This window comes from Bos indicus x Bos taurus, chromosome 15, assembly GCF_003369695.1.
Source record: "Bos indicus x Bos taurus breed Angus x Brahman F1 hybrid chromosome 15, Bos_hybrid_MaternalHap_v2.0, whole genome shotgun sequence".
Taxonomy (NCBI): Eukaryota; Metazoa; Chordata; class Mammalia; order Artiodactyla; family Bovidae; genus Bos; species Bos indicus x Bos taurus.
The window spans coordinates 63,798,034-63,823,911 of NC_040090.1; the positions used below are offsets into that span (position 1 = coordinate 63,798,034).

Genomic DNA, 25,878 nt, shown 5'->3' on the forward strand with positions numbered 1-25,878 from the left:
CTCAAGGGTCTTTTATTCATCCCATGTAATATTAAAACCAGAAGCTAAAACAACTTAAAATCCATGCAGAAATATCACAATCAGGAGAGTTCACATGAAAATATGGGTCCCAGCTTTCTTTGGGGAAAATAATCTGAAAATACTGGCCTGCCTTCCTGTGTCGCAACAACTGGCTGGAGGGAAACAGCAGCTGCCACACCGCCCTGTCTTCCTCCTCCCCCTAGATGGGGCGTGACCACGTGCCAGTCCCTGCCGGGACCCTACAGGGGACTTCTGAATCTTCAGCAGTGGACCCTAAACATTCTTAGGTGTCTTCATCTTAGTCAAGATCATAGCCCCTCATCTCCACCTAGATTTATTAGGTGATCAAACTGAAAAATTCCTTCAAGACTAATGAGCGTTACCCACAGCTCTCTCTGACCAAGTCCTCGGTGCTATTACTGGGTTAGATGTGGAAGATACCTTAGTAAAGGAGGACATAATGGGCACTAACAGAAAGGAAGAAAAAGACAAGGTTGGGTCAGGTAGGAGTCAGGGCAGGCAGAGCACCCTGATGGATCAGAAGGGTTTATGGAGCTGATTCAAAAGATAATAAATAATAAGACAACCACAAAAAGAGTGGAATTGGGTCATTTGTAGTGATATGATGGACCTAGGATCTATCTTCAAGAGTGGTAAGTCAGGAAGAGAAAAACAAATATATTAACACATACGTATGGAATCTAGGAAAATGGTACAGAAGGACCTATTTGCAGGGCAGGAATAGAGACACAGATGTACAGGACAGACGTCTGGACATGATGAAGGAAGGAGAGGGTGCAACGAATTAGGAAAAGTGCTGGTGGTGGTGGTTTAGTCACTAAGTTGTGTCCGACTCTTTGCAACCCCATGGACTGCAGTCTGCCAGACTCCTCTGTCCATGGGATTTCCCAGGTAAGAATATTGGAGTGAATTGCCACTTCCTTCTTCAAGGGATCTTCCTGACCCAGATCAAACTTTCGTCTCCTATATTGCAGGCTGTCTCCTGCATTTCAGGCAGATTCTTTACTGCTGAGCCACCAGGGAAGCCCGGGAAAGTGGGACTGACGCATATACACTGCCCTGGACAATTTAGTGGGAAGCAGCTGTGTAGCACAGGGAGCTCAGCCTGGTGCTCTGTGATACCTGGATGGGTGGGATGGTGGGGGAGGTTCAAGAGGGAGGGGATACACACACACACACACAGAGCTGATTCACTTATTGTACAGCAGAAAGTAACACAGCATTATAAAGCAATTATACTCCAATTTTTTTTTTTTTTTAATTAAGAGAGAGCTTGCTTTCTCTCTCTGCTCTCCTCCAGGTGAGGACACAATGAGAAGCTGGGAGTCTACAACTCTCAAGAGGGCTCTTGCCAGAACCTGATCATGCTGGCACCTTGACCCCAGACTTCCAGCCTCCAGATTGTGAGAAATAAATTTCTCTTGTTTACAAGCCAAAAAAAAAAAAAGACCTAAGTGTGGAGAGGGGCAGGACAGAGGTGGGGGGAGGAGGAAGTAGAAGGGAATTAGTATCTTGGCAGAAAGTGTGAGTGGGACAGGGAGGGATTCCTCTACGTCTCAAGCCTCATGGTCAAATGTTTAAAAAAAAAAAAGCATTAGGAGCCATGCACTTCTAAATTTTATTACTAATTAGAATTTAACATGCTTGGGGGTTTGGGATGAGGTGTTAAGTACCAAGTATGTTACCTTGGACAGGGTGAGCTTTTTCCAGTTCAGAATTAATACCCCTACAGAAAATAAGAGCAAGGGGATGCTTCACCCAGATGGTTTTGCTCTTTGGTATCTACACACATTCTGAAAACACCTAATGTACTTTTAAACTTTTCTGTGCACTGGCATTAGGTGATGACTGCTGGCTTTCTTTCCTTTTCAGTTTGCCCTTTGCTCTCCAAACAACTTTTAGTTTGGAAGGCTGTAATCAGCCCACAAATCTGGACTAGTGGCATAAAAAAAATTGTGTAATAGCGGGGACACATGAGTGCCAACAGGTGGTTTTGCAATCTAATGTCTCATGATAAGTTCTGTCATCCCGCTGCTCAGCATGAATTCTGAGCCTGATGATGGTTGTTTTGAGGTGTGTACATTAACCACATCAAGATGAGGCTTTCACCCACCCAGGATAGGGTTTCATGGGGGCTTTGGAAGGAAGGGCTCCAAGTCTGAACATGAAGTGAACTCAAAGTTACTCAGCCACATCTGACTCTTTGCGATCCCAGGGACTGCAGCCCACCAGATGACTCTGCCCATGGAATTCTCCAGGCAAGAATACTGAACTGGGTTGTCATGCATGACTACACAAACATAACCAGCCTGAGAGCTGGTACAACAGTTAGACATTCTAGTCCCTGGTAGAGGAAGGAAAAAGCCAAGGAACTCAGCTTCTTACTACCCTCTTTGTCCTCTACAGTAAGAAGCCTGCATCTCCTGAAGGTGTGCTCACCAGGCAGGACACCCCAGACAGTAGAAGCTGATAGAAACGGGTGCCAAGTCAAAGTATGTCCGCTCCACTGCTGGGTACATGAACAATTCCAGCTTTGTAAATTCTGGAAGCGCCCTTAAAAGAAATAATCATCTTGTTCTTCCGAAGAGTTCAACTGTCTGGCAAGAGTAATAAAAACACTTGAGAGTTTGTCTCCTCCTCATCCTGGTGATCGCTGTGTGTGTGCACTCAGTCGTGTCTGACTCTATGCAACTCCATGGACTGTAGCCCTCCAGGCTCCTCTGTCCAGGGAATTTTCCAGGCAAGAATACTGGAGTGGGTTGCCATGCCCTCCGTCCAGGGGATCTTCCCGACCCAGGGATTGAACCTGAGTCTCTTGCACCTCCTGCGTTGGCAGGCGGATTGTTTACCGCTGAGACACCAGAGAAGCCACGAGAACAGCTATATCCCAAGACTTTAACCCTGAAAGCTGTTGATAGTATATAAACTTTTTGCTTTCCTTTGGTTTAGTGGACTCGTTTTAACATAATCACACTTACTTAATCCACACCCCTAACCTGAGATTTTCTCCTCTCGAGCCCCTCCCACTTTACCCCTGAAGCCGTTCAGAGCACAGTGGTGGGCAAAGGAAATGGGTCTTTTCATAGGAATTTCATTCAATAAACTCAACCAATATTTAGTGACCACCTACTACATGTCACATACTCCTCTCAAGGCATTTGGAACATAACAAGTCAAAGACTGAATGATTTACCTTATCATGAGCAATGATTATGCTTTAAAATATTTGGGGTGTCAAGAAATGTATAAAAATTTTTTGAGCTGATTTTAAAACTATATTAAAACTCATATGTATATCTTACTTTAGTGGGAAGGGAGTAAGCTGATCACAGAAGTGCTGCTATTCTTTTCAAAACATGTTTCCACTAAAAAAATAAAAAACAGGTTTCCATATAGCAATTTGTATTAATATTTTAGTATATGAATAAATGTGTGGTTTGAAAGAACTGACATTGCTCTAAAAAGTAAACAACTTATTCTTTCATTTTCAGCAATGGGGCCCTCACTTCGGTCACTTGTATTGAAAGTTGCTCCTTGCTTTTTCTTTCAAAAAGACAGTTATTTCCAGTTCAGACACAGCTGTATTATCTTATTTGCTTCCTTTTGTAGTTATTATAGCCTAGAAATTTTCAACTCGTAACTACTTCTTGAGAATTTAATATATGTGGTTATCAATGGAATGTGTCTAATATAAAATATTATAATAAAGTACTATAATAAAACAAATTTTAATGCATTCATCAGATGGGTAGTAGGCTTAAGATTAATCCCTTTGCACATCTGCTTTTCAAAAATAACATTCTGAATATAAAAGTCAAAGAATCAAGTCTCAGTTTGCAATTCATATGCAACAGGAATTTCATGTTTTAATACCTAAGGGTTAGATTTTGTCAAGAAGCAACCAACAATCACACAGTGCTTTACAGTTAACAAAAAACGTCTATATGCATCATCTTAAATAATTACTAAACTGTGTCCAGCAGAGACTACTACACAGATGACAAAGCAGTTTGGTTCAAGTATGGGTATTATCATCTCTACTTAACAGACATGTAACCAGAGACTCCACAGGGTTCAGTGACTACCTCAAGATGGAACATTCATGAGGAGGCATAGCCAGGCCTCAAGTGGACACTGTACAGTTTTCTGCAAATTATAAAAAGCTCTCATACAAAGGTATAGTGACCACATGTTTAACTCATTAGCAAGGAGATAAGCAGAATGACAAGACTGATTCAAAGAAAGACATGAGAAACTGATACACAGACACACACGTGCGCATGCGGAAGGAAAAGAGAATGCTGTTTTAAGACTGCAGAGATACAAAACTGGCTGCCTTACAAGGCAAGAAAACCATAACTCTTAAAGAGTTACCTTTTCTACCAAACTATTCCTTTGCAACTTACCAGTCTTCTCTACATTATCTCACATCTAACTTTAGAGGGACCAGGCCCTAGTCAATAGTAAGGACCAAGTTAGCTTCCTCCTCCGGAGCAGGAGTCAGCAAATTTTCTCTTGTGCAGGGCCAGACAGCAAATACATATATACACTTCAGGCATTCTAGGCCATTTGGTCCCTGTCACAACTACTCAACTCTGTTGTCGAAGCATCAAAGCAGCCATAGGCAATGAATAAAAAATGAGCGTGGCTATGCTGCCATTAAGACATTACTTACTAAAACGGGATGGGCTTGATTTGACCCACAGGATACTTTGCCAACTCCCTTGCCCTAGAGCTTCAGATGATCCTTGGGTGGCCCAGTTAGACAAGCCACTTCACAACTTTGAAGTGACCTGCAGTAATCTTTCTGCTTTATTTCCAAGTTTTAGATAATTTTTTTAAAATGGTGGTACCCAGGCTTTCAAACAACTTTTGCTGTGCTTTTCCTGCACAATGTAAGACAGCCTACTTTGCTGTCTCTCTAAGGCTCATTCAGACTTTGGACTTCTGTTACAGAACAAAAGGCTCTCATTAAAGAACATTAGGGGCTTCCTCGGTGGCTCAGCAGTGAAGAACTTGCCTGCAATGCAGGAGACATAGCACAAGCTGTGCTTCAATTCCTGGGTCAGGAAGACCCCCTGGAGAAGGAAATGGCAACCCACTGCAGTATTCTTGCCTGGAAAACCCCATGGACAGTCCATGGGGTCACAAGAGTCTGACATGACTTACTGACTAAACAACAAAAGAATATTAAAACAAAACCACTGAGTTCTTTTTAATGTCTTTGCTTGCTTGGTTTGAGGAGATTCTGACTTCCTATTCTTTTTCACAGGCCTGAAGAAAGCTAATCAGAACCGATGGAAAACCCAATGCTAATGATAACTCACTGAAGGCTACCATAAATACAGGATGCCAAGGCTTTCCTGGAGGTCCAGTGGTCAAGACTGTGCTTCCACTGCAGGGGGTACAGGTTCAATTCCTGGCCAGGGAAAGTCACGCATGCCAAGCGCTATGGTGAAAAAAATTACAGGATGTCAGACACTTCTAAGATGAAGCACCACTGATCTGCAGGCATGGTGGTAACAGTGTCACATGACTCAAGAGAATGGAGTCCATGTATCACCTATAGGACCTCAGCACTCAGACTTCAGGAACCACTGACATCTAAGACCAGCAGAGGGATCTGCATTGACCTCATTCAAAACTGTTTCGGCCAAAATGTTAAAAAAAAAAAAAACCCTCATTCTTCTTACGGCTGAGTAGCATTCCATTGTGTATATACAAATCTCCTTATCCATTCGTTTGTTCATGGGCATTTAGGTTGCTTTCGTACTTTGGCAATTATAAATAATGCTGTTCTGAACATTGGGATACACGAATCTCTTTGAATTAAGTTTTCATCTTTTCCAGGTATATGTCCAGGAGTGGGGCTGCTGGAACATAAGATAGTTTTGCTTTTACTTTTCTGAGAACGCTCCATACTGTTTTCCAGTGACTGCATCAATTTACATTCCCACCAACAGTGTACAAGGGTACGCTTTTCTCCACATCCTTGAAAACATTTGTTGTGTTCTTGATGATCAGCATTCTGATAGGTGTGAAGTAATATCTCATTGCAGTTTTGATTTGCATTTCCCTGGTAATTAACAATGTTGAGCACCTTTTCATGTGTCAGTTGGCTATGTGCATGTCCTCCTTGGAAAAATGTTTACCCAGGTCTTCCACTCATTTTTAATTGGGTTGTTTTTTTGATATGATGTGTAAAGGATGTTTGTGTGTTTTGGATATTAACCCCTTATCAGTCATATCATTTACAAATATTTTCTCTCATTCAGTAGGTTGTGTTTTCATTTTGTCTATGTTTTCCTCTGCTGTGCAAAAGCTTTTAAGTTTAATTAGGTCCCATTAGTTTATTTTTTGCCTTTGTTTTCTTTGCTTTAGGAGACAGATCCAAAAAATACTGCAACAATTTAAGTCAAATTTTGTCATTTACAACAACATGGATGGACTTGGAGAGTATTACGCTAAGTGAAATAAGTTAAACACTGCATGACATTACTTAAATGTGGAACCTAAAAAACACAACAAACTAGTGAATATAACAAAAAAGAAACATGTACAGATATAAAAAAACAAAAGTGGTTACCAGCGGAGGGAAGGAGGGGACAATATAAGGCTAGGGGGTTAAACAGTACAAACTGTTACATATAAGCTACAAGGATACAACACAGGGAATATAGCCAGTATTTTAATTATAAATGACTATATGCTTTAAAAACTGTGAATCACTATACTGTACACCTGTAACTTACATAATATGGTATATGAACTATACTTCAATTAAAAAAAAAAATCTTGAAGTTGAACACCATCCTTTTAAATATAATGGAGATTATCTAACCTCTCAAGAAAATACTCCTATGTATCTGACTCCCGTTAAGTTGGAGTTAGGATGCAGGCACACTATAAGGCCTGTACTGGGCTCATGTAATCCCATCAGTAACAGGTGACTGCTGACGAGCAAAGCACCAGAAGCACGCTCCTTGTAAGCCCAGGTTTTGACTAATTCACCTATGTACTGTATACCTTGTTGTTTAGTCTCTGAGTCACATCTGACACTTTTGCGACCGCAATGGACTGTAGCCTGCCAGACTCCTCTGTGCATGGGAATTCCCACAGAGAAATACTACAGTGGGTTGCCATTTCTTTCTCCAGGGGGTCTTCCCAACCCAGGGATTGAATCTGCAGCTTCTGTACTGCAGGCATATTCTTTACCACTGAGCCACCAGGGCTTCCCACTGTATAGCTACTGTAGGCTAAATACCACAACAGAGACTGCAAAGCTGAACACAACGTAGTCCTTACCCCAGAAGTGACCAGCAGACAAAGGGACAGAGGGAGCCAGAAAGGCACAATGGCTTTTCTTAATTTTATATTATTATCAAATCAAGTCTAAAAATTAAATGACCAATAATACATCCAGATAATAAGATAAGCAAATGGGATTCAAAAGGAGAGAAGAATAAGACATTGATCAGGTGATTTATTACTAACAGTTTTTGCAGAAGTAACACCTCTCACTGTAAAGATCTTTCCCATCAACTTCTCAAGTTGCTTTGAGTAGATTTAAATTATCTTTTAACTTCCTGTTTCTGTTGTCATAGCCACATTTATTTCTGTCTGCTGGTGATCATGTCTTCCTCCTGCCAGCTGGCTGTCTAGTTTTTCAGTTTCTAGCAACTTTGAAACAGAAGAAAATCTGATAAAAGTAACTTGATATCATGTGATGTGTTGATATATTAAAGGAATCCTGTTGCTGCTTCACAAAGATCATGCTTCTATTCTTCAAAACTTTTCCAACAAGAAACAAAGTTTATATGTAATTTCTGAGTATCTATGAATGGTTTACACTTAGAATAAATTTTCACAGGCTGGTTTTAGGAATATGCATACAATTATTTTGGGTTTTTTTTTTTATTTATAGTGATGTTATCCTACAAATAAGAAAGTCATCAAAGAAATTCTGATCCCAAAATGTGGTTTACCACAAAATTTCAAGTAGCTTAAATAAAGGAAAAGCAATTATAAGAGCTGTAAAAAGGAAGAAAAGAAATAGGAAAACATATACTGAATCTAAATTTACCTCAGAAAACATTTTTCCAAGTGAAATGTAATTGTTCTATTGCTTAATGACCACAAAAACCACATGGACCACCATGTGATACTGAAGTAGTTATTTAAAAAGGAGGAGAGTTGTCCTTTAAGACAAAAGTTTGACAGTATTTTTCACAGTGAAACTTAAGCAAAAGGTTTTGGAAATTCTTAGAAGTGTTCACTTAAATTCAGCAGTTCTGAATTATTTCCATATTACAGGATGGTTTTATCTGTGAAAACCAAATTCAACATTTAGTATTAGCACGTAACCAACAATTCTATAGAGTACTGTGCCAAAGGAAGGTGCATTTCTTGATGGCAAAGTGACAGAGAAATGTAAACTGAAAATTACCCAGCTTTGCAAGGAAGCCTATCTTTCTTCTCCTGGCTTTAAACCATCAAGAAGAAAACTATGAGGAGTCAGAATAAAACAAACGAACCATCATAATAAAGGAGACATAAGAATCTTTTGAAACACAATTCAAGAGTAAAACCTAGCCCTCTTAAAAAGTTTAGAATACTGTTAATTAAAAGGCTAATCTTCACAGGCAATGAAGTGCTAGTAAATTAATCTGAAAGTAATGGTTACTGTGATGGCTTAAAAATGTTGTCTGCAAATTCTCTGAAATCCCACAATGCAAATGATGGGTCAGACTTGATGTCTCACTTCTAATGAAACAAACAAGCAAAAGCAATACTCCATGACTTTCAGCTTCTGCCTAGCAATGCTTATACGCCCCTTAGGGCACTGGCTCTCAGAAACCACCTACCCCATTGTAAGGACACCCGGCTTACACGAAGGGACCGTACGTACATGAGGGTCCTGCTAGATCCCCAGCGGACACCAGCATCAACGTGCCAGTCACATGAGGGAATCATAAGCCTTCAGATGATTCTAGCACCTGGCTTCTAATGCTCAAAGGGCACAGATATACTTGAAGCTAACTCAACTTTACAATTCACTTTGCACTAATTTTTTTCTGCCCTTCCCCATTAGTCCAAAATAGTTACTGTTTCATTACACTTTCAAGAGCATACTTCATACCCTTTTATTGTCATTTATCAGTTTATTCACAATAAAGATAAAATACAAATGTCTGCCATGCATGGATGGTGATCTGAAGGGCTCAAGCCCCCCGTCCTCCAGGACCCTGCCTGCATGCTCACTGCACACCACGTGGCTGTCCTGGCCGAGGGGATGGTAGCCCCCTCGTTCCCTTCTTAGGACAGAGAAAACCTAATCCGTAAGATATCCATTCTGTCACAGGGAGAAATTTATAAATAAGCATTACTTTTTAAAGATTACAAAGACAGACCATTCTGATCAAGATTAAAAAAAAAAAAAACACATTTAATTTTTAGTTTACTCCTCCACCTCAGTCAGAATTGAGACCAAACATCTTTGACAGTGCTTTATTATCTGTGCTCAGATTTTAAATGAGATCCCTAATTTCCCCAGTTTCGACCTAAACATGTACAGTTCTAGTACTGACCTTCTAATTAGCAGTATGACCCTAGACAAGCCACCTTACATCTCTGCCTCCACCCACATCCAAGAGAGATAATGACACCCTTTTTTAACCTACTTACTTATAGGTAGGTAGGCGTAAGATTTATGTTGCTGATCAATCACAGGTAAAATATATAAGGTTTTTCATACTAACTACTTTCTAATATTTGTTTTTATAATTTAATCAAAATAAAAATGGCATACTTTCAGAACTACAAAATTCAGCAGTTGTATCAGATGAATTTAGTAAATCTAGTCATAATGATAAATCCATTCATCCATGTTCTCATTTAATTACATTAAGAAATAATAATTATAAAAATAGGGTAAAATGTTGTGAAAATATTCCTATTTATTCTATCTTTGAGGAGTTCATGCCCATATCAATGGACTCTCTGGCATCAGACACGGCATCAGGTACTCGAACAGTCATATTGTCCATAGCCTTTGTCAAACAGATCTGGCAGCCCAACCGCGATCTGTATAAAAAAGGGGGAAGGTACGGTTTAGTATTAAGTATATCTTATTCACAAGGCAACGTAGTTAATACGACCTTTTCTTACCCAGAACACTGGGATTTATTTACCTTTTAAGTTTTCATTAAGTCAAAAAAGATACATCCAACCCTTTCAACTAGAGAATAACAGAATGTAAACATGAAAACAAAAAGGTTGATATGTCAAAGTTTTATTTTAACCTCTAGCTTCTATCTTCTACTAATTGTTTCATCAGAACTACTGATTTTTGGTGACAGGAACGACAGGCAATGAAACAATGAGAAGACACAACGTTGGAGAAGAGAACTGGGGTTTTAGCAATGCCAAGAAAATAATTACCTTACAGTCACAACTACACTGGGAGGTGACAGGCACATCAGAGGTATCCATCCCTTCAACTGAGTTATGGGAAATATGTTAATACTATGTACTGAATTTCATTACCATTCAAAATAATTCCAGCCCAAAAAGATTACACTATGGCTGATTCATGTTGTTGTTTGCCAGAAACCAATACAATACTATAAAGCAATTATGCTTTAAATAAAAATAATTTCTAGAGAAAAAAAAAGACTACAAAACAAAAATTAAAAATACAGAAACAGCATAAATTGATAAAAGGAAAGTAAATATTTATCACTGGAAGAATAACTGTAATTCCATTTTTTTCACAGAATTATGACCAATTTTATGTTTAAAAAGGAATCTTAAACAGTGATGTACAAATTTATGTCTTCGTAGCTCTAAATCTAAGTATAAACAAATCTTTCAACAAGCATAAAATGTTAAGTTATAAGATCATTTTACACCATATTTTAATTAGCAGAGCTTTTTATTTCTTAATGGCACATAAAAATAAATACTATATTTGTCTCATACTCCAACTGCCTTCAAAAAATTTGATGGAATGTGATATGCAGGTCTTGATTTCATCAACATACTCATCAAGCACCTGCTGATCATCTAAAGGGACAGAACTAAATGTCAGTGGGTTTGCAAAGAGCAGTTCACTTCGATCCTTACTAAACACCTCTTACAAGTCGGGCACCACGGACGGCAGGAGGAGGCAGCACGGGGGCTAGAACCACACAGACTGAATGTGGTTCAGATCCAGCACTGAATGTGACGTGTTCACAGGCAACTTTCTTAATCCTGACAAATATTAGTTTCCGAATGTCATCCTAAAGATGGATAATAAGTGAGTTCCTCACAGGACTAATTTGCTAATATCAGTATTAAGGCGTGAACTTTAAATCAAATAGAAGAGCTGAGACACATTCACAGGTAATTAACATGTGAGATTGTGACAAATGTCATGAGAGAGAAAGCTGTAAGGTCTGAGGAGAAAGCACTGACTTCTAGCTGGGGAGATGGTGTTTCTAATGGGTTCTGAAGATTGGATAGGATTTAATACTTAATAAAAGATAAAGAAGAAAGGCATTTGAGGCAAAGGTAATAGGGGTTCAAGGCATGTTTGAGTTAATATGGATTTCTGACTTGGCTGCTGTGCAGGCCAGACAAGGACAGGAAGAGTGATGGGCTAGAAAGATAGTCAGGCCACGGACAGCTCTGAACATCAATGAAGGGGTGGTTCATGTTTTCACTAGTGAGCAATGAGGGACTCTGGGAGGGGCCCTGAAAGGGAGTAAGTACTACAGTCATTGGCTTCCCTGCTGGCTCAGTAGTAAAGAACACACCTGCCAATGTAGGAGACACAGGTTTGATCCCTGGGTTGGGAAGATCCCCAAGAGAAGGAAATCAGCTCCAGTTTATGGGGTCAAAAAAGAGTCAGACACAACACAGTGACTCAACAACAATGAACAACTACAGTCATGGAAAACATTGACTGCTGATAGAAAAAAATCCCTTTCTGCCAGTAGTTCCTATTTGTTAAATTAGAAAATCTTGAGCAAAGAATGCTCAAACTACCGCACAATTGCAATCATCTCACATGCTAGTAAAATAATGCTCAAAATTCTCCAAGCCAGGCTTCAGCAGTACATGAACCATTAACTTCCAGATGTATAAGCTGGATTTAGAAAAGGCAGAGGAATCAGAGATCAAATTGCCAACATCTGCTGGATCATCCAAAAAGCAAGAGAGTTCCAGAAAAATATCTACTTCTCCTTTATTGACTGTGCCGAAGTCTTTAATTGTGTGGACCACAACAAACTCTGGAAAATTCTTAAAGAGATGGGAATACCAGACCACCTTACCTGCCTCTTGAGAAACCTGTATGCAGGTCAAGAAGCTACAGTTAGAACTGGACATGGAACAAAAGACTGGTTCCAAATACAGAAAGGAGTCAGTCAAAGCTGTATATTGTCACCATGCTTATTTAACTGTCACCATGCTTATTTAACTTACAGGCAGAGAACATCATGAGAAATGCTGGACTGGAGGAAGCACAAGCTGGAATCAAGACTGCCAGGAGAAATATCAATAACCTCAGATATGCAGATGACACCACCCTTATGGCAGAAAGTGAAGAGGAACTAAAGAGCCTCTTGATGAAAATAAGAGGAAAGTGAAAAAATTGGTGTAAAACTCAACATTCAGAAAACTACGATAATAGCATCTGGTCCCATCACTTCATGGCAAATAGATGGGGAAACGGTGGAAACAATGACAGACTTTATCTTCTTGGGCTCCAAAATCACTGCAGATGGTGACTGTAGCCACAAAATTAAAAGACACTTGCACTTTGGAAAAAAGTTATGAACAACCTAGACAGCATATTAAAAAGCAGAGGCATTACTTTTGCCAACAAATGTCCGTCTAGTCAAAGCTATGGTTTTTCCAGTGATCATGTATGGATGTGAGAGCTGGACTATAAAGAAAGCTGAGCACTGAAGAATTGATACTTTTGAACTTTGGTGTTGGAGAAGACTCTTGAGAGTCCCTTGGACTGCAAGGAGATCCAACCAGTCAATCCTAAAGGAAATCAGTCCTGGATGTTCATTGGAAGGACTGATGCTGAAGCTGAAACTCCAATACTTTGGTCACCTGACGCGAAGAACTGACTCATTGGAAAAGACCCTGATGCTGGGAAAGATTGAAGGCAGGAGGAGATGGGGATGACAGAGGATGAGATGGTTGGATGGCATCACCAACTCAATGGACATGAGTTTGAGTGAACTCCGGGAGTTGGTGATGGACAGGGAGGCCTGGTGTGCTGCAGTTCAAGGGGTTGCAGAGTCGGACGGACTGAGTGACTGAACTGAACTGAACTGAAAATCTTCAATTATGCATTAAGCTCTTTCAACAAGAGAGAAAATGAGGCAAGCCAATTTCAAGCCAAAGCAAGTCAAGCAAAAATGAGACAAGACAAAGATTGTGGTGAGCCTGAGACAGACTATTGGTTATACTCTTGGTGTTCATATAAAATTAAGTAATGCTAGTCTTCAAGGAACTTGGGGAAGAGGATGGAAAAAGCTATCAATGATATAGGGCAGAATCAAGTAAGCACAGTAACAGAAGAACCAGAAGTACATAGGAGAACATGGGGAAACCCTCCTGGTTCTATAACCTGAGAGGTAAGGCAGTGGTGCTGGGACCGCTCTCACTCCCCTACTTTCTCCTGGAAGGTCTCCGGCTCTAAGGTGGATCAGTGCAGAACCTCTAGAGAAGGAGCCGGACTGCAAGTCTTCCTTGATTTCATTATTAATTAATTTTGGGAATTCCCATAATTTTTTTTTAAAGAAAAATACAGTTTATTTCAAGCTTACAGAAACTTTCAGAGTGCTCCATTTGTCCATCTGTTTGTTTGTCCAAAGTAACAGGTTGTTGGGGTAGGCCCAGAAACTGCTCCCTTGTTGAGCTCTGAAGCTCAGCTCCCAGAAGGATGCTTCCAAAACTAAGTTTTGGCCACAGCAATCAGAGCAGAAAAAGAAATAAAAGGAATGCAAATTGGAAAAGAAGAAGTAAAACTCTCACTATTTGCAGATGACATAATCCTCTACATAGAAAACCCTAAAGACTCCACCAGAAAATTACTAGAACTAATCAATGATTATAGTAAAGTTGCAGGATATAAAATCAACACACAGAAATCCCTTGCATTCCTATACACTAATAATGAGAAAACAGAAAGAGAAATTAAGGAAACAATTCCATTCACCATTGCAACGAAAAGAATAAAATACTTAGGAATATATCTACCTAAAGAAACTAAAGACCTATATATAGAAAACTATAAAACACTGGTGAAAGAAATCAAAGAGGACACTAATAGATGGAGAAATATACCATGTTCATGGATTGGAAGAATCAATATAGTGAAAATGAGTATACTACCCAAAGCAATTTATAGATTCAATGCACTCCCTATCAAGCTACCAACCGTATTCTTCACAGAGCTAGAACAAATAATTTCACAATTTGTATGGAAATACAAAAAACCTCGAATAGCCAAAGCGATCTTGAGAAAGAAAAATGGAACTGGAGGAATCAACCTACCTGACTTCAGGCTCTACTACAAAGCCACAGTTATCAAGACAGTATGGTACTGGCACAAAGACAGAAATATAGATCAATGGAACAAAATAGAAAGCCCAGAGATAAATCCACGCACATATGGACACCTTATCTTTGACAAAGGAGGCAAGAATATACAATGGATTAAAGACAATCTCTTTAACAAGTGGTGCTGGGAAATCTGGTCAACCACATGTAAAAGAATGAAACTAGAACACTTTCTAACACTATATACAAAAATAAACTCAAAATGGATTAAAGATCTCAACGTAAGACCAGAAACTATAAAACTCCTAGAGGAGAACATAGGCAAAACACTCTCTGACATACATCACAGCAGGATCCTCTATGACCCACCTCCCAGAATATTGGAAATAAAAGCAAAAATAAACAAATGGGACCTAATTAAACTTAAAAGCTTCTGCACATCAAAGGAAACTATTAGCAAGGTGAAAAGACAGCCTTCAGAATGGGAGAAAATAATAGCAAATGAAGCAACTGACAAACAACTAATCTCAAAAATATACAAGCAACTCCTACAGCTCAACTCCAGAAAAATAAATGACCCAATCAAAAAATGGGCCAAAGAACTAAATAGACATTTCTCCAAAGAAGACATACAGATGGCTAACAAACACATGAAAAGATGCTCAACATCACTCATTATCAGAGAAATGCAAATCAAAACCACTATGAGGTACCATTTCACACCAGTCAGAATGGCTGAAATCCAAAAGTCTACAAATAATAAATGCTGGAGAGGGTGTGGAGAAAAGGGAACCCTCTTACACTGTTGGTGGGAATGCAAACTAGTACAGCCACTATGGAGAACAGTGTGGAGATGCCTTAAAAAACTGGAAATAGAACTGCCTTATGATCCAGCAATCCCACTGCTGGGCATACACACTGAGGAAACCAGAAGGGAAAGAGACACGTGTACCCCAATGTTCATCGCAGCACTGTTTATAATAGCCAGGACATGGAAGCAACCTAGATGTCCATCAGCAGATGAATGGATAAGAAAGCTGTGGTACATATACACAATGGAGTATTACTCAGCCATTAAAAAGAATACATTTGACTCAGTTCTAATGAGGTGGATGAAACTGGAGCCCATTATACAGAGTGAAGTAAGCCAGAAGGAAAAACATCAATACAGTATACTAACGCATATATATGGAATTTAGAAAGATGGTAACGATAACCCTGTATACGAGACAGCAAAAGAGACACTGATGTATAGAACAGGCTTATGGACTCTGTGGGAGAGGGAGAGGGTGGGAAGATTTGGGAGAATGGCATTGAAACATGTGAAATGTCATGTATGAAACGAGATGCCAGTCCAGGTTCAATGCACGATGCTGGATGCTTGGGGCTGGTGCACTGGGACGACCCAGAGGGATGGTATGGGGAGGGAGGAGGGAGGAGGGTTCAGGAAAAAATTAAAAAAAAAAAAAAAAAAAACAATAAGAAAAAAAATAAATAAATAAAATAAAATGCATATTAAAAAAAAAAAAAAAACTACTCACAGGTCAAGCCACAAATTAAACAATAAGGTATTATTTATTGAGGTGACTTCAATGGGATGAGGTGTTGGAAAGAGGTTGGAGGAGACAGAAAACAAAGCCCAGGTCCCCTGAGCTCACTGCCTAGACAAGGTCTTAGACATCCTAAAGGAACCTAGGACCAGACCCTGGGCTGCAGGAAGGAAACATCCCTGGGAGGTTCAGGAGCACAGAGCTGTTCTGTGTGGGGGTGGGGGGGGCAGGTACCACAGCTACTTTCATATCTTCAACTAATCTCTCTTCTATCTGCAAGCTCATCTCACCACTCCTTAACCAGCAGGAATATTGGTTCTCCTGCTGGCTCTCCCCCTTCACACATTCACTTGCCTACTATCAACCAGCATTTAGCTTCTCCTCCAGTCATTCCCATAATTCCCATAATTAATTTTCATTATTAACCCCACAAAATCTCCCACTTGTGCAAACCCTGAAGACATTTTCTACAGCCACTTTGTCATATACACCTAACAGCAAAATATACTAGGTGTGTTAATTTGACTTCTAAAGTTTGGTTTTCAAAGCAAAGAAGGAGCTTCAAACTGTAAGAAACCAAGGGCTTTGGGGTCCAATGTAACTGACTGAAACCAGGGCTCTGTCATTCTCCAGCTATGTGGCCTTGGCAAATCTCTGAGAACGAAGCCCTGTCCCATAAGGTGGTGATAATACTGCAAACTCTGAAGGTTAGAAACAATCTTTGTTAAGATTGTAGGCATTACAGTAAATGTCTGGCATATGAGTTAATATTTTATAGTTAAAATGCCAACAACAACCACTGAGTGAATGCTTTTTCCATCAGACACTATTTAAGGAGCTGCACGAGCATGCATTACTGACATGACACAACAATCCTATGAGGTAGGTACTATTTTATTATCCCCATTTTACAAATATGAAAATGAGGCCTCTGTGTAGGTTATCCATGAAAACTGGTTGCAGGGAGCAATGACAACTATCAAAAATAGATTCACAAATCATTCCTGAAGCTATCAACCATTAATTCCAAAAACAGCTGGTGATGATGCCCTTTCTGAGTCAGGCACTAGAGATACAATGATGAAATATTGGATCATCAGTTTCCTTTCAACAAAAGTAAAAAAAAATTAATTGGAAGTATTAGAAGATAAGTTCTAGATCCTAATAAATCTTCTTTCATCTATTTTTATTCAAGGAATTAATATTTGCCACAATTTAATGAGTTGAGATGAAATTTGATGCTTTTTATGGTATTTTTGAAGGACAGATTTGATAATTGAAAGAAATTATAATGAAAAGTTTTACCTACTTGAGAGAATACAGTTTTTAGAAAAACTTAAATAATAATGTTAAAATGAATAGTTTTAATTGTACATTAAAGAAAATTAATCAGAACTTATTCTTGTTATTAAAGGATCATCAGTCCATTATTAATCAAGGCTAAGTACACTCTCTAATAACATTAAAATGCTCTTCAATCTAAAAATCAAGGACATTTACATCGAACTTAATTTTAAAATAAACCTAGATCTAAAGACTGAGTTTCCTTTAATCTTTGGAAATATATAGTACCCTAGAAACAGAAGTTTACATGCAGTTACCATTTTTGAACAAAATTATTTTCATTCCATTTTATGAATGCTTTCTAAATCCTACCTGTTAAAAGCATTATACTCTTTACCCACACCCTACTTATTTAACTTATATGCAGAGTACACCATGAGAAACGCTGGGCAGGAAGAAGCACAAGCTGGAATCAAGACTGCCGGGAGAAATATCAATAACCTCAGATATGCAGATGACACCACCCTTATGGCAGAAAGTGAAGAACTAAAGAGCCTCTTGATGAAAGTGAAAGAGGAGAGTGAAAAAGTTGGCTTAAAGCTCAACATTCAGAAAACGAAGATCATGGCATCTGGTCCCATCACTTCATGGGAAATAGATGGGGAAACAGTGGAAACAGTGGCTGACTTTACTTTTCTGGGCTCCAAAATCACTGCAGATGGTGACTGCAGCCATGAAATTAAAAGACGCTTACTTCTTGGAAGGAAAGTTATGACCAACCTAGACAGCATATTAAAAAGCAGACATTACTTTGCCAACAAAGGTCTGTCTAGTCAAGGCTATGGTTTTTCCAGTCGTCATGTATGGATGTGAAAGTTGGACTGTGAAGAAAGCTGAGCACTGAAGAATTGATGCTTTTGAAGTGTGGTGTTGGAGAAGACTTTGAGAGTCCCCTGAACTGCAAGGAGATACAACCAGTCCATTCTAAAGGAGATCAGTCCTGAGTGTTTACTGGAAGGACTGATGTTGAAGCTGAAACTCCAATACTTTGGCCACCTGATGCCAAGAGCTGACTCATTGGAAAAGACCCTGATGCTGGGAAAGATTGAAGGCAAGAGGAGAAGGGGACGACAGAGGATGAGATGGTTGGATGGCATCACCAAGTCACTGGACATGGGTTTGGGTAAACTCCAGGAGTTAGTGATGGACAGGGAGGCCTGGCATGCTATGGTTCATGGGGTCACAAAGATTTGGACACGACTGAGCAACTGAACTGAACTGAACTTTCCCCATAGAGCATTTCTACTAAAATTCTGTGCACATAAGAATACCAGCTATAAAATGTCATAAAAGCTATTTCTTGCTTTCCATTATTTTGTTCTAAAACGTCTAAATTTTACCATCAAAATTTTTGGCTAGCTTACATTTGCAATAGGTCTTATATCTTCTCACAGTCTTGTATCTCTCCTTTAATGAAGCTCTCCCTTTCCTCTCATTTTTTCTTTTTGTTCAGAGTATTATCTGTTACGTGCACCTATAAATTTTATCTGAATAAAAGAGCAAGCAGTTAGCTATGGTTTACCCCTCACATTGAGAGAAACAATTTTCAGAACCAAATCGACACAACCACTGAGTGTGTAGTGTGTGTTACCCTTTAGAACAGAAAAGGAGGTGTTGATAGAGAATGTGGCACCTGAAGATGTGAGGGAGACTGGTAGGTGGCAGCCACAATAAATACCAATGAACTAAAAACTTTTGTTGAGGATTACAGAGTTTACATCAAGGGTCTAAGAAAATGGTGGTTACATAATACACATGAAATAAAGTTTATTATTACTTTTTTATTGTTTTCAACTATTTTTCATTAGGGCCACAAAACTGGAGTTAAAAGTCAAAGCCAACCTGAAGTAAACTCTGATTATCTTGCCCTTTGAAACATTAAATTAACTCCATATCTTCCCTAACTCAAACCAAAAGGCTAGATAATTAAAAGAAAAAAAGTATCACTTGATATCACTTACTACTATAAATCTTACCACTTCATTTTGATATATGGCAAAACCAATACAATATTGTAAAGTTAAAATAAAAGAAAAGAAAAAAAAGAATAATTCTATTAATAACAAGAGTAAGATCTGAGTTTCTTCAATGTACAATTAAAACTACTCATTTTAACATAACTATTATAAAGTTTCTGAAAACTGTATTCTCACAAGTAGGTAAAACTTTTCATTATAATTTCTTTCAATTATCAAATCTGTCCTTCAAGAATACCATAAAAAAGCATTATATTTCATCCCAACTCATTAAATGTGACAAATATTAATTCCTTGAATAAAAACAGATGAAAGAAGATTTATTAGGATCCAGAACTTATCTTCTAATACTTCCAGTTAACTTTTTTTTACTTTTGTTAAAAGGAAAGCTTCATAAGGGTTAAACTGTAGAATACATGGAGAAATGTCATATATTTGATATTCAAAGTTTGCGACTTATCTGTCTACACAGGGAGAACACTATTACATGCACGCAGATTACATGTCTCTGGTCAGAGACAGACATGAACAAATAAAACTTTCACCCTCCCAGATGATTCTTACAACAGAAATGGTCTGAAAATCTTACCTATCTGTTAGTCCATATGCCAGATCAAGCATGTCATTCTCCTCATCAGTGATTGCTTCCAATTTCTCAAATATGTGCTGTTCAAAGATGAGGTGACAGGTAGAACAAGCCAAGGTTCCCTCACATGCACCTACAAAAGCAACAAACATTGAAAGCACTCCTCTCTACATTCAGCAAGATTCAAAATCGACTGGAATTAAGTAATTTCTAAATTTAAAAATCAGCATTAGCACACATCAATGGTAGGACTTTATTTCTGAATAATAATGAGAATTAGGGACAACTCCGCATACCCAATACACACAGAGTTGGAAATCACTTTCAAATATTACTTTTAAGAGGTTATGGGTTAGATGCTGTGAGGGAGACTCAAAAATACAAATCCTAATATCAAAGAGTTTACAAGTTAATGAGACATGTATAGATACAAAAATTTATGCCTTTTAAATTTATATAGTTAATAATTTACATACAGCTGTAGAAGTTACTTACCTTTTTCTGGAGAACTCAACACAATTTATAGGAGCTTTTGTGGTATGTAAGAGGGATCAGAAAGTAATCAAACTGATATCTAAATAAAGTTAAATATTCTTCCCTCTCAATCTTTCTTTATAATCAAGATTGCCAGGAGAAATATCAATAACCTCAGATATGCAGATGACACCACCCTTATGGCAGAAAGTGAAAAGGAACTAAAAAGCCTCTTGATGAAAGTGGACAGTGAAAAAGTTAGCTTAAAGCTCAACATTCAGAAAATGAAGATCATGGCATCCGGTCCCATCACTTCATGGGAAATAGATGGGGAAACAGTGTCAGACTTTATCTTTTTGGGCTCCAAAATCACTGCAGATGGTGACTGCAGCCATGAAATTAAAAGACGCTTACTCCTTGGAAGGAAAATTATGACCAACCTAGACAGCATATTAAAAAGCAGACATTACTTTGCCAACAAACATCTGTCTAGTCAAGGCTATGGTTTTTCCAGTGGTCATGTATGGATGTGAGAGTTGGACTGTGAAGAAGGCTGAGCACTGAAGAACTGATGCTTTTTAAGTGTGGTGTTGGAGAAGACTCTTGAGAGTCCCTTGGACTGCAAGGAGATCCAACCAGTCCATTCTGAAGGAGATCAGCCCTGGGATTTCTTTGGAAGGACTGATGCTAAAGCTGAAACCCCAGTACTTTGGCCACCTCATGCGAAGAGCTGACTCATTGGAAAAGACTCTGATGCTGGGAGGGATTGGGAGCAGGAGGAGAAGGGGATGACAGAGTATGAAATGGCTGGATGGCATCACTGACTCGATGGATGTGAGTCTGGGTGAACTCCCAGAGCTGGTGATGGACAGGGAGGCCTGGCGTGCTGAGATTCATGGGGTCGCAGAGTCGGACATGACTGAGCAACTGAACTGAACTGAACTGATAATCAGGACAGAATCAAAGAAGTCACTTTAAGAGTCACACTGGTTTAAAATAAAGAGAATATTTCTCCTGCTCCATGTTTTTAAAAGTCATTAATTTTACAGTTGTTTATTGAGTGCCTATTACACGCCAAGCACTATAAAAAGGGAACCGAAAAGTCATCTAGTCCAACCAAACTCTGACTGAATATGCTTTCCAACACCCTTTTCCCAGGGTTTACCCAGCTCCTGCTCAAAAACTTCTGACAAAGAAATCCTCCTGCTGAAGCTGGTCGATCTCACATTTGGCTGCTTCTGTGCTGAAGTCTGTCACTCTGTAACTTTCCACCTACTGCTCCAACTCTACCCCATGGAGTCCAATCTTTTTTTTCCTTCTGGTTCTACTGAGGTAAAATTAACAAAATTGTAAGATATTTAAAGCACACATCATAATGATTTGATATATGCATGTACTGTGAAAGGACTCCTCTCAGGACTCGTTAATACACCTGCAACCCCATATATGTCTATTTACTTATTTTCCATGAGAATATGTAAGGTCTACTCTCCCAGCAACAGAGTTATAGCCACCATGATTTACATTAGATCCTCAGTTCTTAATATTAGAGGTAAAATTTTAAAGCCTTTTACCTATTCATCTATTTCCGTGATCTCCGCCAAGCCCCTGGCAACCACTTTTCTACTTTCTGTGTCTATGAGCTTATTTAGTGAATCCTTCTAAACAACAGCTTTTCATATATTTAAAAATGTTCTCCAGGCTGAGCATACCCAGGTCCTTCAGATTTTTCTTACATAGTAACATAGTTCTAAATCCCTCCTCTCAGTCTGGTTGGGTTTTCCTTAAAATACAGCATCCAAAAGATGACCCAATAAAACAGAATCATCCATAATCATGTTCTCATTAAATTCTACCTAAAAAAGTTATTCTGGTTTCCTTTTTAAATAATTTTTAAAGCCATTATACAATTGTAAAGATTATAGACTCTTGGAAGTAACATCAGTTGGATTTAGATTCTCTTGGTCAATAAGCATTATATAAAATATTAATAGAACTACTATCAATAGTTAGTGAATTTCTTACTTTTCCTGTGAAAAAATTTATCATTGTAACAAGAATTGTTCTTTCACAATTTAAACATGTTACTCATATTATTTTAAAACATAAAGAAAGAAGAGAGGCTTCCTTAAACATTTCTATTAAATTTCATTCAAAGCAGATTTTATTAAATCTCATTCAAAGCGAAACAAGATGAAGCAGAGACATACCATACAGTGACGTACAGGGGTCATAAGCATATACTCTGGAGCCAGATTGCCTGGCTTCAATCTCAGCTCCACTTTTTACTAATGGCCTCACGTTGGGCTCCTCCACCCTCCATGCCTGAATTTCCTCAGTAGTAACTGTACCAACCTCACAGGGCAGTTGCAAGCATTACACATGAATGTGTGCTTAACATATGTACTTGCAACCATGGCTGACTGGGAGAGTAAGACCTATTCAGTATTGGCAATTATTATTATTTGGAAGTTACAAGAAAACTTAAAAGAATTTCAACTTTCTTATATATTAAATTATATGTATGTTTATATATTAAATATATAAATATGTATATACAGTACATTTATGTAATATACAAATATATACCCACACCAATTAGTTATTTGAACAAGCGCTTTACTTTTCTACTTTTGCATAAATTTGAGGCTTTCCACACAAAAAGGTAAATGGATATATTTTACTTAAAAGGAAATGGGCTTCCTCTGCTTAAAAAAAGGTAGGCAAGTTGTTGTTTAGTCGCTAAGTTGTGTCTGACTCTTGCGACCCCATGGACTACAGCCCACCCAGCTCCTCTGTCCATGGGAATTTCTCCAGCAAGAATCCTGAAATGGGCTGCCATTTCCTTCTCCAGGGGATCTTCCCAACCCAAGAATTAAACACACGTCTCCTGCAGTGGCAGGCGGATTCTTTAGCGCTGAGCCACCAAGTAGGTAGGCAGAGAGGTAGAAAGAAAGAAAACCTCTGCAGTAAAAGGAGAACTGGTGGAGTGCAACCCTGAGGCCAGCTGGGCTCTGGAGGAATCTGCCATACTGTCCGCTGTGTCCTGGGCAGGCGTCTCAAGGACCTCAATTTTCTTCTCATCTGTATCATGGGAGATTGAGGTAGATGATACCTAAGGGCCTATTCACTCTAATATTTTATGACTCCACAAAGAAGAGTTGTAGTTCTTAATGGATTTGCTTACTAGTATTCAATAAATACATACTAATTTTGCTTTCTGTTTTTATCTGATCAGTACCCAATCCAGACAAACTCAAACTAAAATGTCAAATCCATCTGGAGATATTGGGGGACAAAGTTCAGGAAATTCAGCATCTTTTGTCTTAAAATGTAAGTAAAACCCTCCCTAAAATATACCAAGCAACTACCCTAATTTAAAAAGCTTTAAAAAGCTTCAAATTTTTATTATTAAAAAAACAAATCCTGAGACATGCAAGCAATGCGTAACAGAAGATACAAGAAAAACAAACTCACGATCCTGGGCAGAATGCGGAGTTGGGAGCTGGCTACAGAGGCAGATGGTGGACCAAGCACAGAGGCCTCCCAAGCTCTCCCAAGGAGCCTGAGCATGCGTTGTAAGCACACACACTGGGTGGGTAAACCAGCACACTCTCAGGGTGGGTTGCCTCCGAGATGTTTCTGGCTGGGGATTACCAGCAACTGTCACTCTACCACCCCTCTTGAATCCAGCCCCTGGAGAACAGTGGTTGCTGCTGAAGTTTTAGGAAGCTACTAAAGGATTCTGAGTAGGAAAGTGACATGGCATGTTTATTTTGGATAGATCCTGCTGGTGCCTGTGTGTAAAGGATGGGTTTGACATGGACAAGACAGAAGCTAAAGTCATGACATCTCACCAGAGAGGAGGGGGAAAAGAGGAAAGGAAGGATAAGAGACTGAGAGAGTCAAAGAGACACGTCCCCCCACCCACCAAGAAAAGGACTTAAAGTACAGATGTGTCAACTGGAAGACAGAGAACCAGAAAAGGGTGATATCAGAAAAGCCCAGGGAAGAAGCCAGTGCATACAATATGGTCTCAATCATAATGGAATTCACAGAAAAGTCCACATGCCAATAAATCCCTGCAGAAAATTTAGGACATTCTTTGTACCACCTGGTCAGTCAAAATGAAGAGTTACCATCCGTGTTCTAGGTCTTCGCTTTCTTCCCTAGGAAAACTCAATTCTTTTAACCTTCTCTTAAAGGCTTTATTTTCATTCTCTAATAATTTTCATAGCTCCTCTCAGGAACCTTGCCAGCTGATTCCACATCTTGCTTAGGATGCCAAGTTCAGAGCTGAAGAGAGTATTCTAATAAGAATCTGACAAATGTTGAATATATACAAAAGATTAACTTTTGGTTCCTACACTCAAGTTCCTATTACACATTCTAGCCCCATATTTATTCTTTAGATAAACACATCATGCTTGGGATTCCTCCTGATTTTACAGTTTATTTCAAACTTTTTCTATCACAGGTTGTCAATAGATATGCTTTTCTTATTCTTTGTACTGGGAAGAAACTCAAATATAATAGAAACTTTAAGGTTCAGGATGAAATCAACTCAGCCTGTATAAAATGGCTATCACTGAACCAGAGACACATATGGTCATGTTGTGGTACAAATATCACTATAGAAAAAAAATCTGGAGCAAAGCTTTACAAACCCTGTGAATAGTACTTAAAAGAAGAAACAGTCTATCCTGCAAAACTTCAAAATAATACAACAATCTGAGCATTTTTGGGGAGGGTTTTTTTTCCCTTAAACCATACATTCTATAAAAAAAGAAAAAAATTAGAGAACAGTGAAGACATGTCTCTGATAAGGTGTCTGGAGGAAAAAAAGATTTTAAAAGACAGCCTAAAACTGTGAGAAGAAAACTTTAAGTTACTCCTTTTTAAATTTTTTTTTTCATCTCATGATTTCATGGTGGGTATTTCTGCCAATTTGTTTCCTGGTCTTGTAATTAGAGGTAGGCCCCCAGTCAATAGGCATCTGACTTTTGTCTTTTCGGTATACAGGTCTATGAATCTTAACACATGTATACGTTTGTGCACCCACTACCACAACCAGGACACAAAGCAGGTTCATCACCCAGAAGAAAATCCTCGTGCCTGCTGTGCTCTCGGAGGCACAGCCTGCATTTCTCCATTCAGGAAACAATTCCATTTACAATAGCATCACAAAGAATAAAATACCCAGGAATAAATGTACCTAAGGAGGTAGAAGAACTATACTCAGAAAACTGTAAGACACTCATGAAATGAAAGACAATACAAACAGACCAAGATACACTGTGTTCATGGGTTAGAAAAATTAATATTGTTAAGATGACCACAC

General features: G+C 38.8%; 1 protein-coding gene across 1 annotated transcript in view; it reads right to left on the bottom strand.

Moving 5' to 3' along the window:
* Positions 1-9,171: 9,171 nt before the first annotated feature.
* The window catches only part of FDX1 (ferredoxin 1), a 35,438-nt gene continuing 18,731 nt past the window's right edge, over positions 9,172-25,878 (bottom strand). The window contains exons 3-4 of the mRNA XM_027563804.1: positions 20,067-20,196; positions 9,172-10,125 (exon numbers count right to left, since the gene is read on the bottom strand). Of these exons, the coding sequence (XP_027419605.1) occupies positions 9,999-10,125; positions 20,067-20,196 (257 nt within the window). The 3' untranslated portion in view covers positions 9,172-9,998. The remainder of the gene's footprint in view (positions 10,126-20,066; positions 20,197-25,878) is intronic.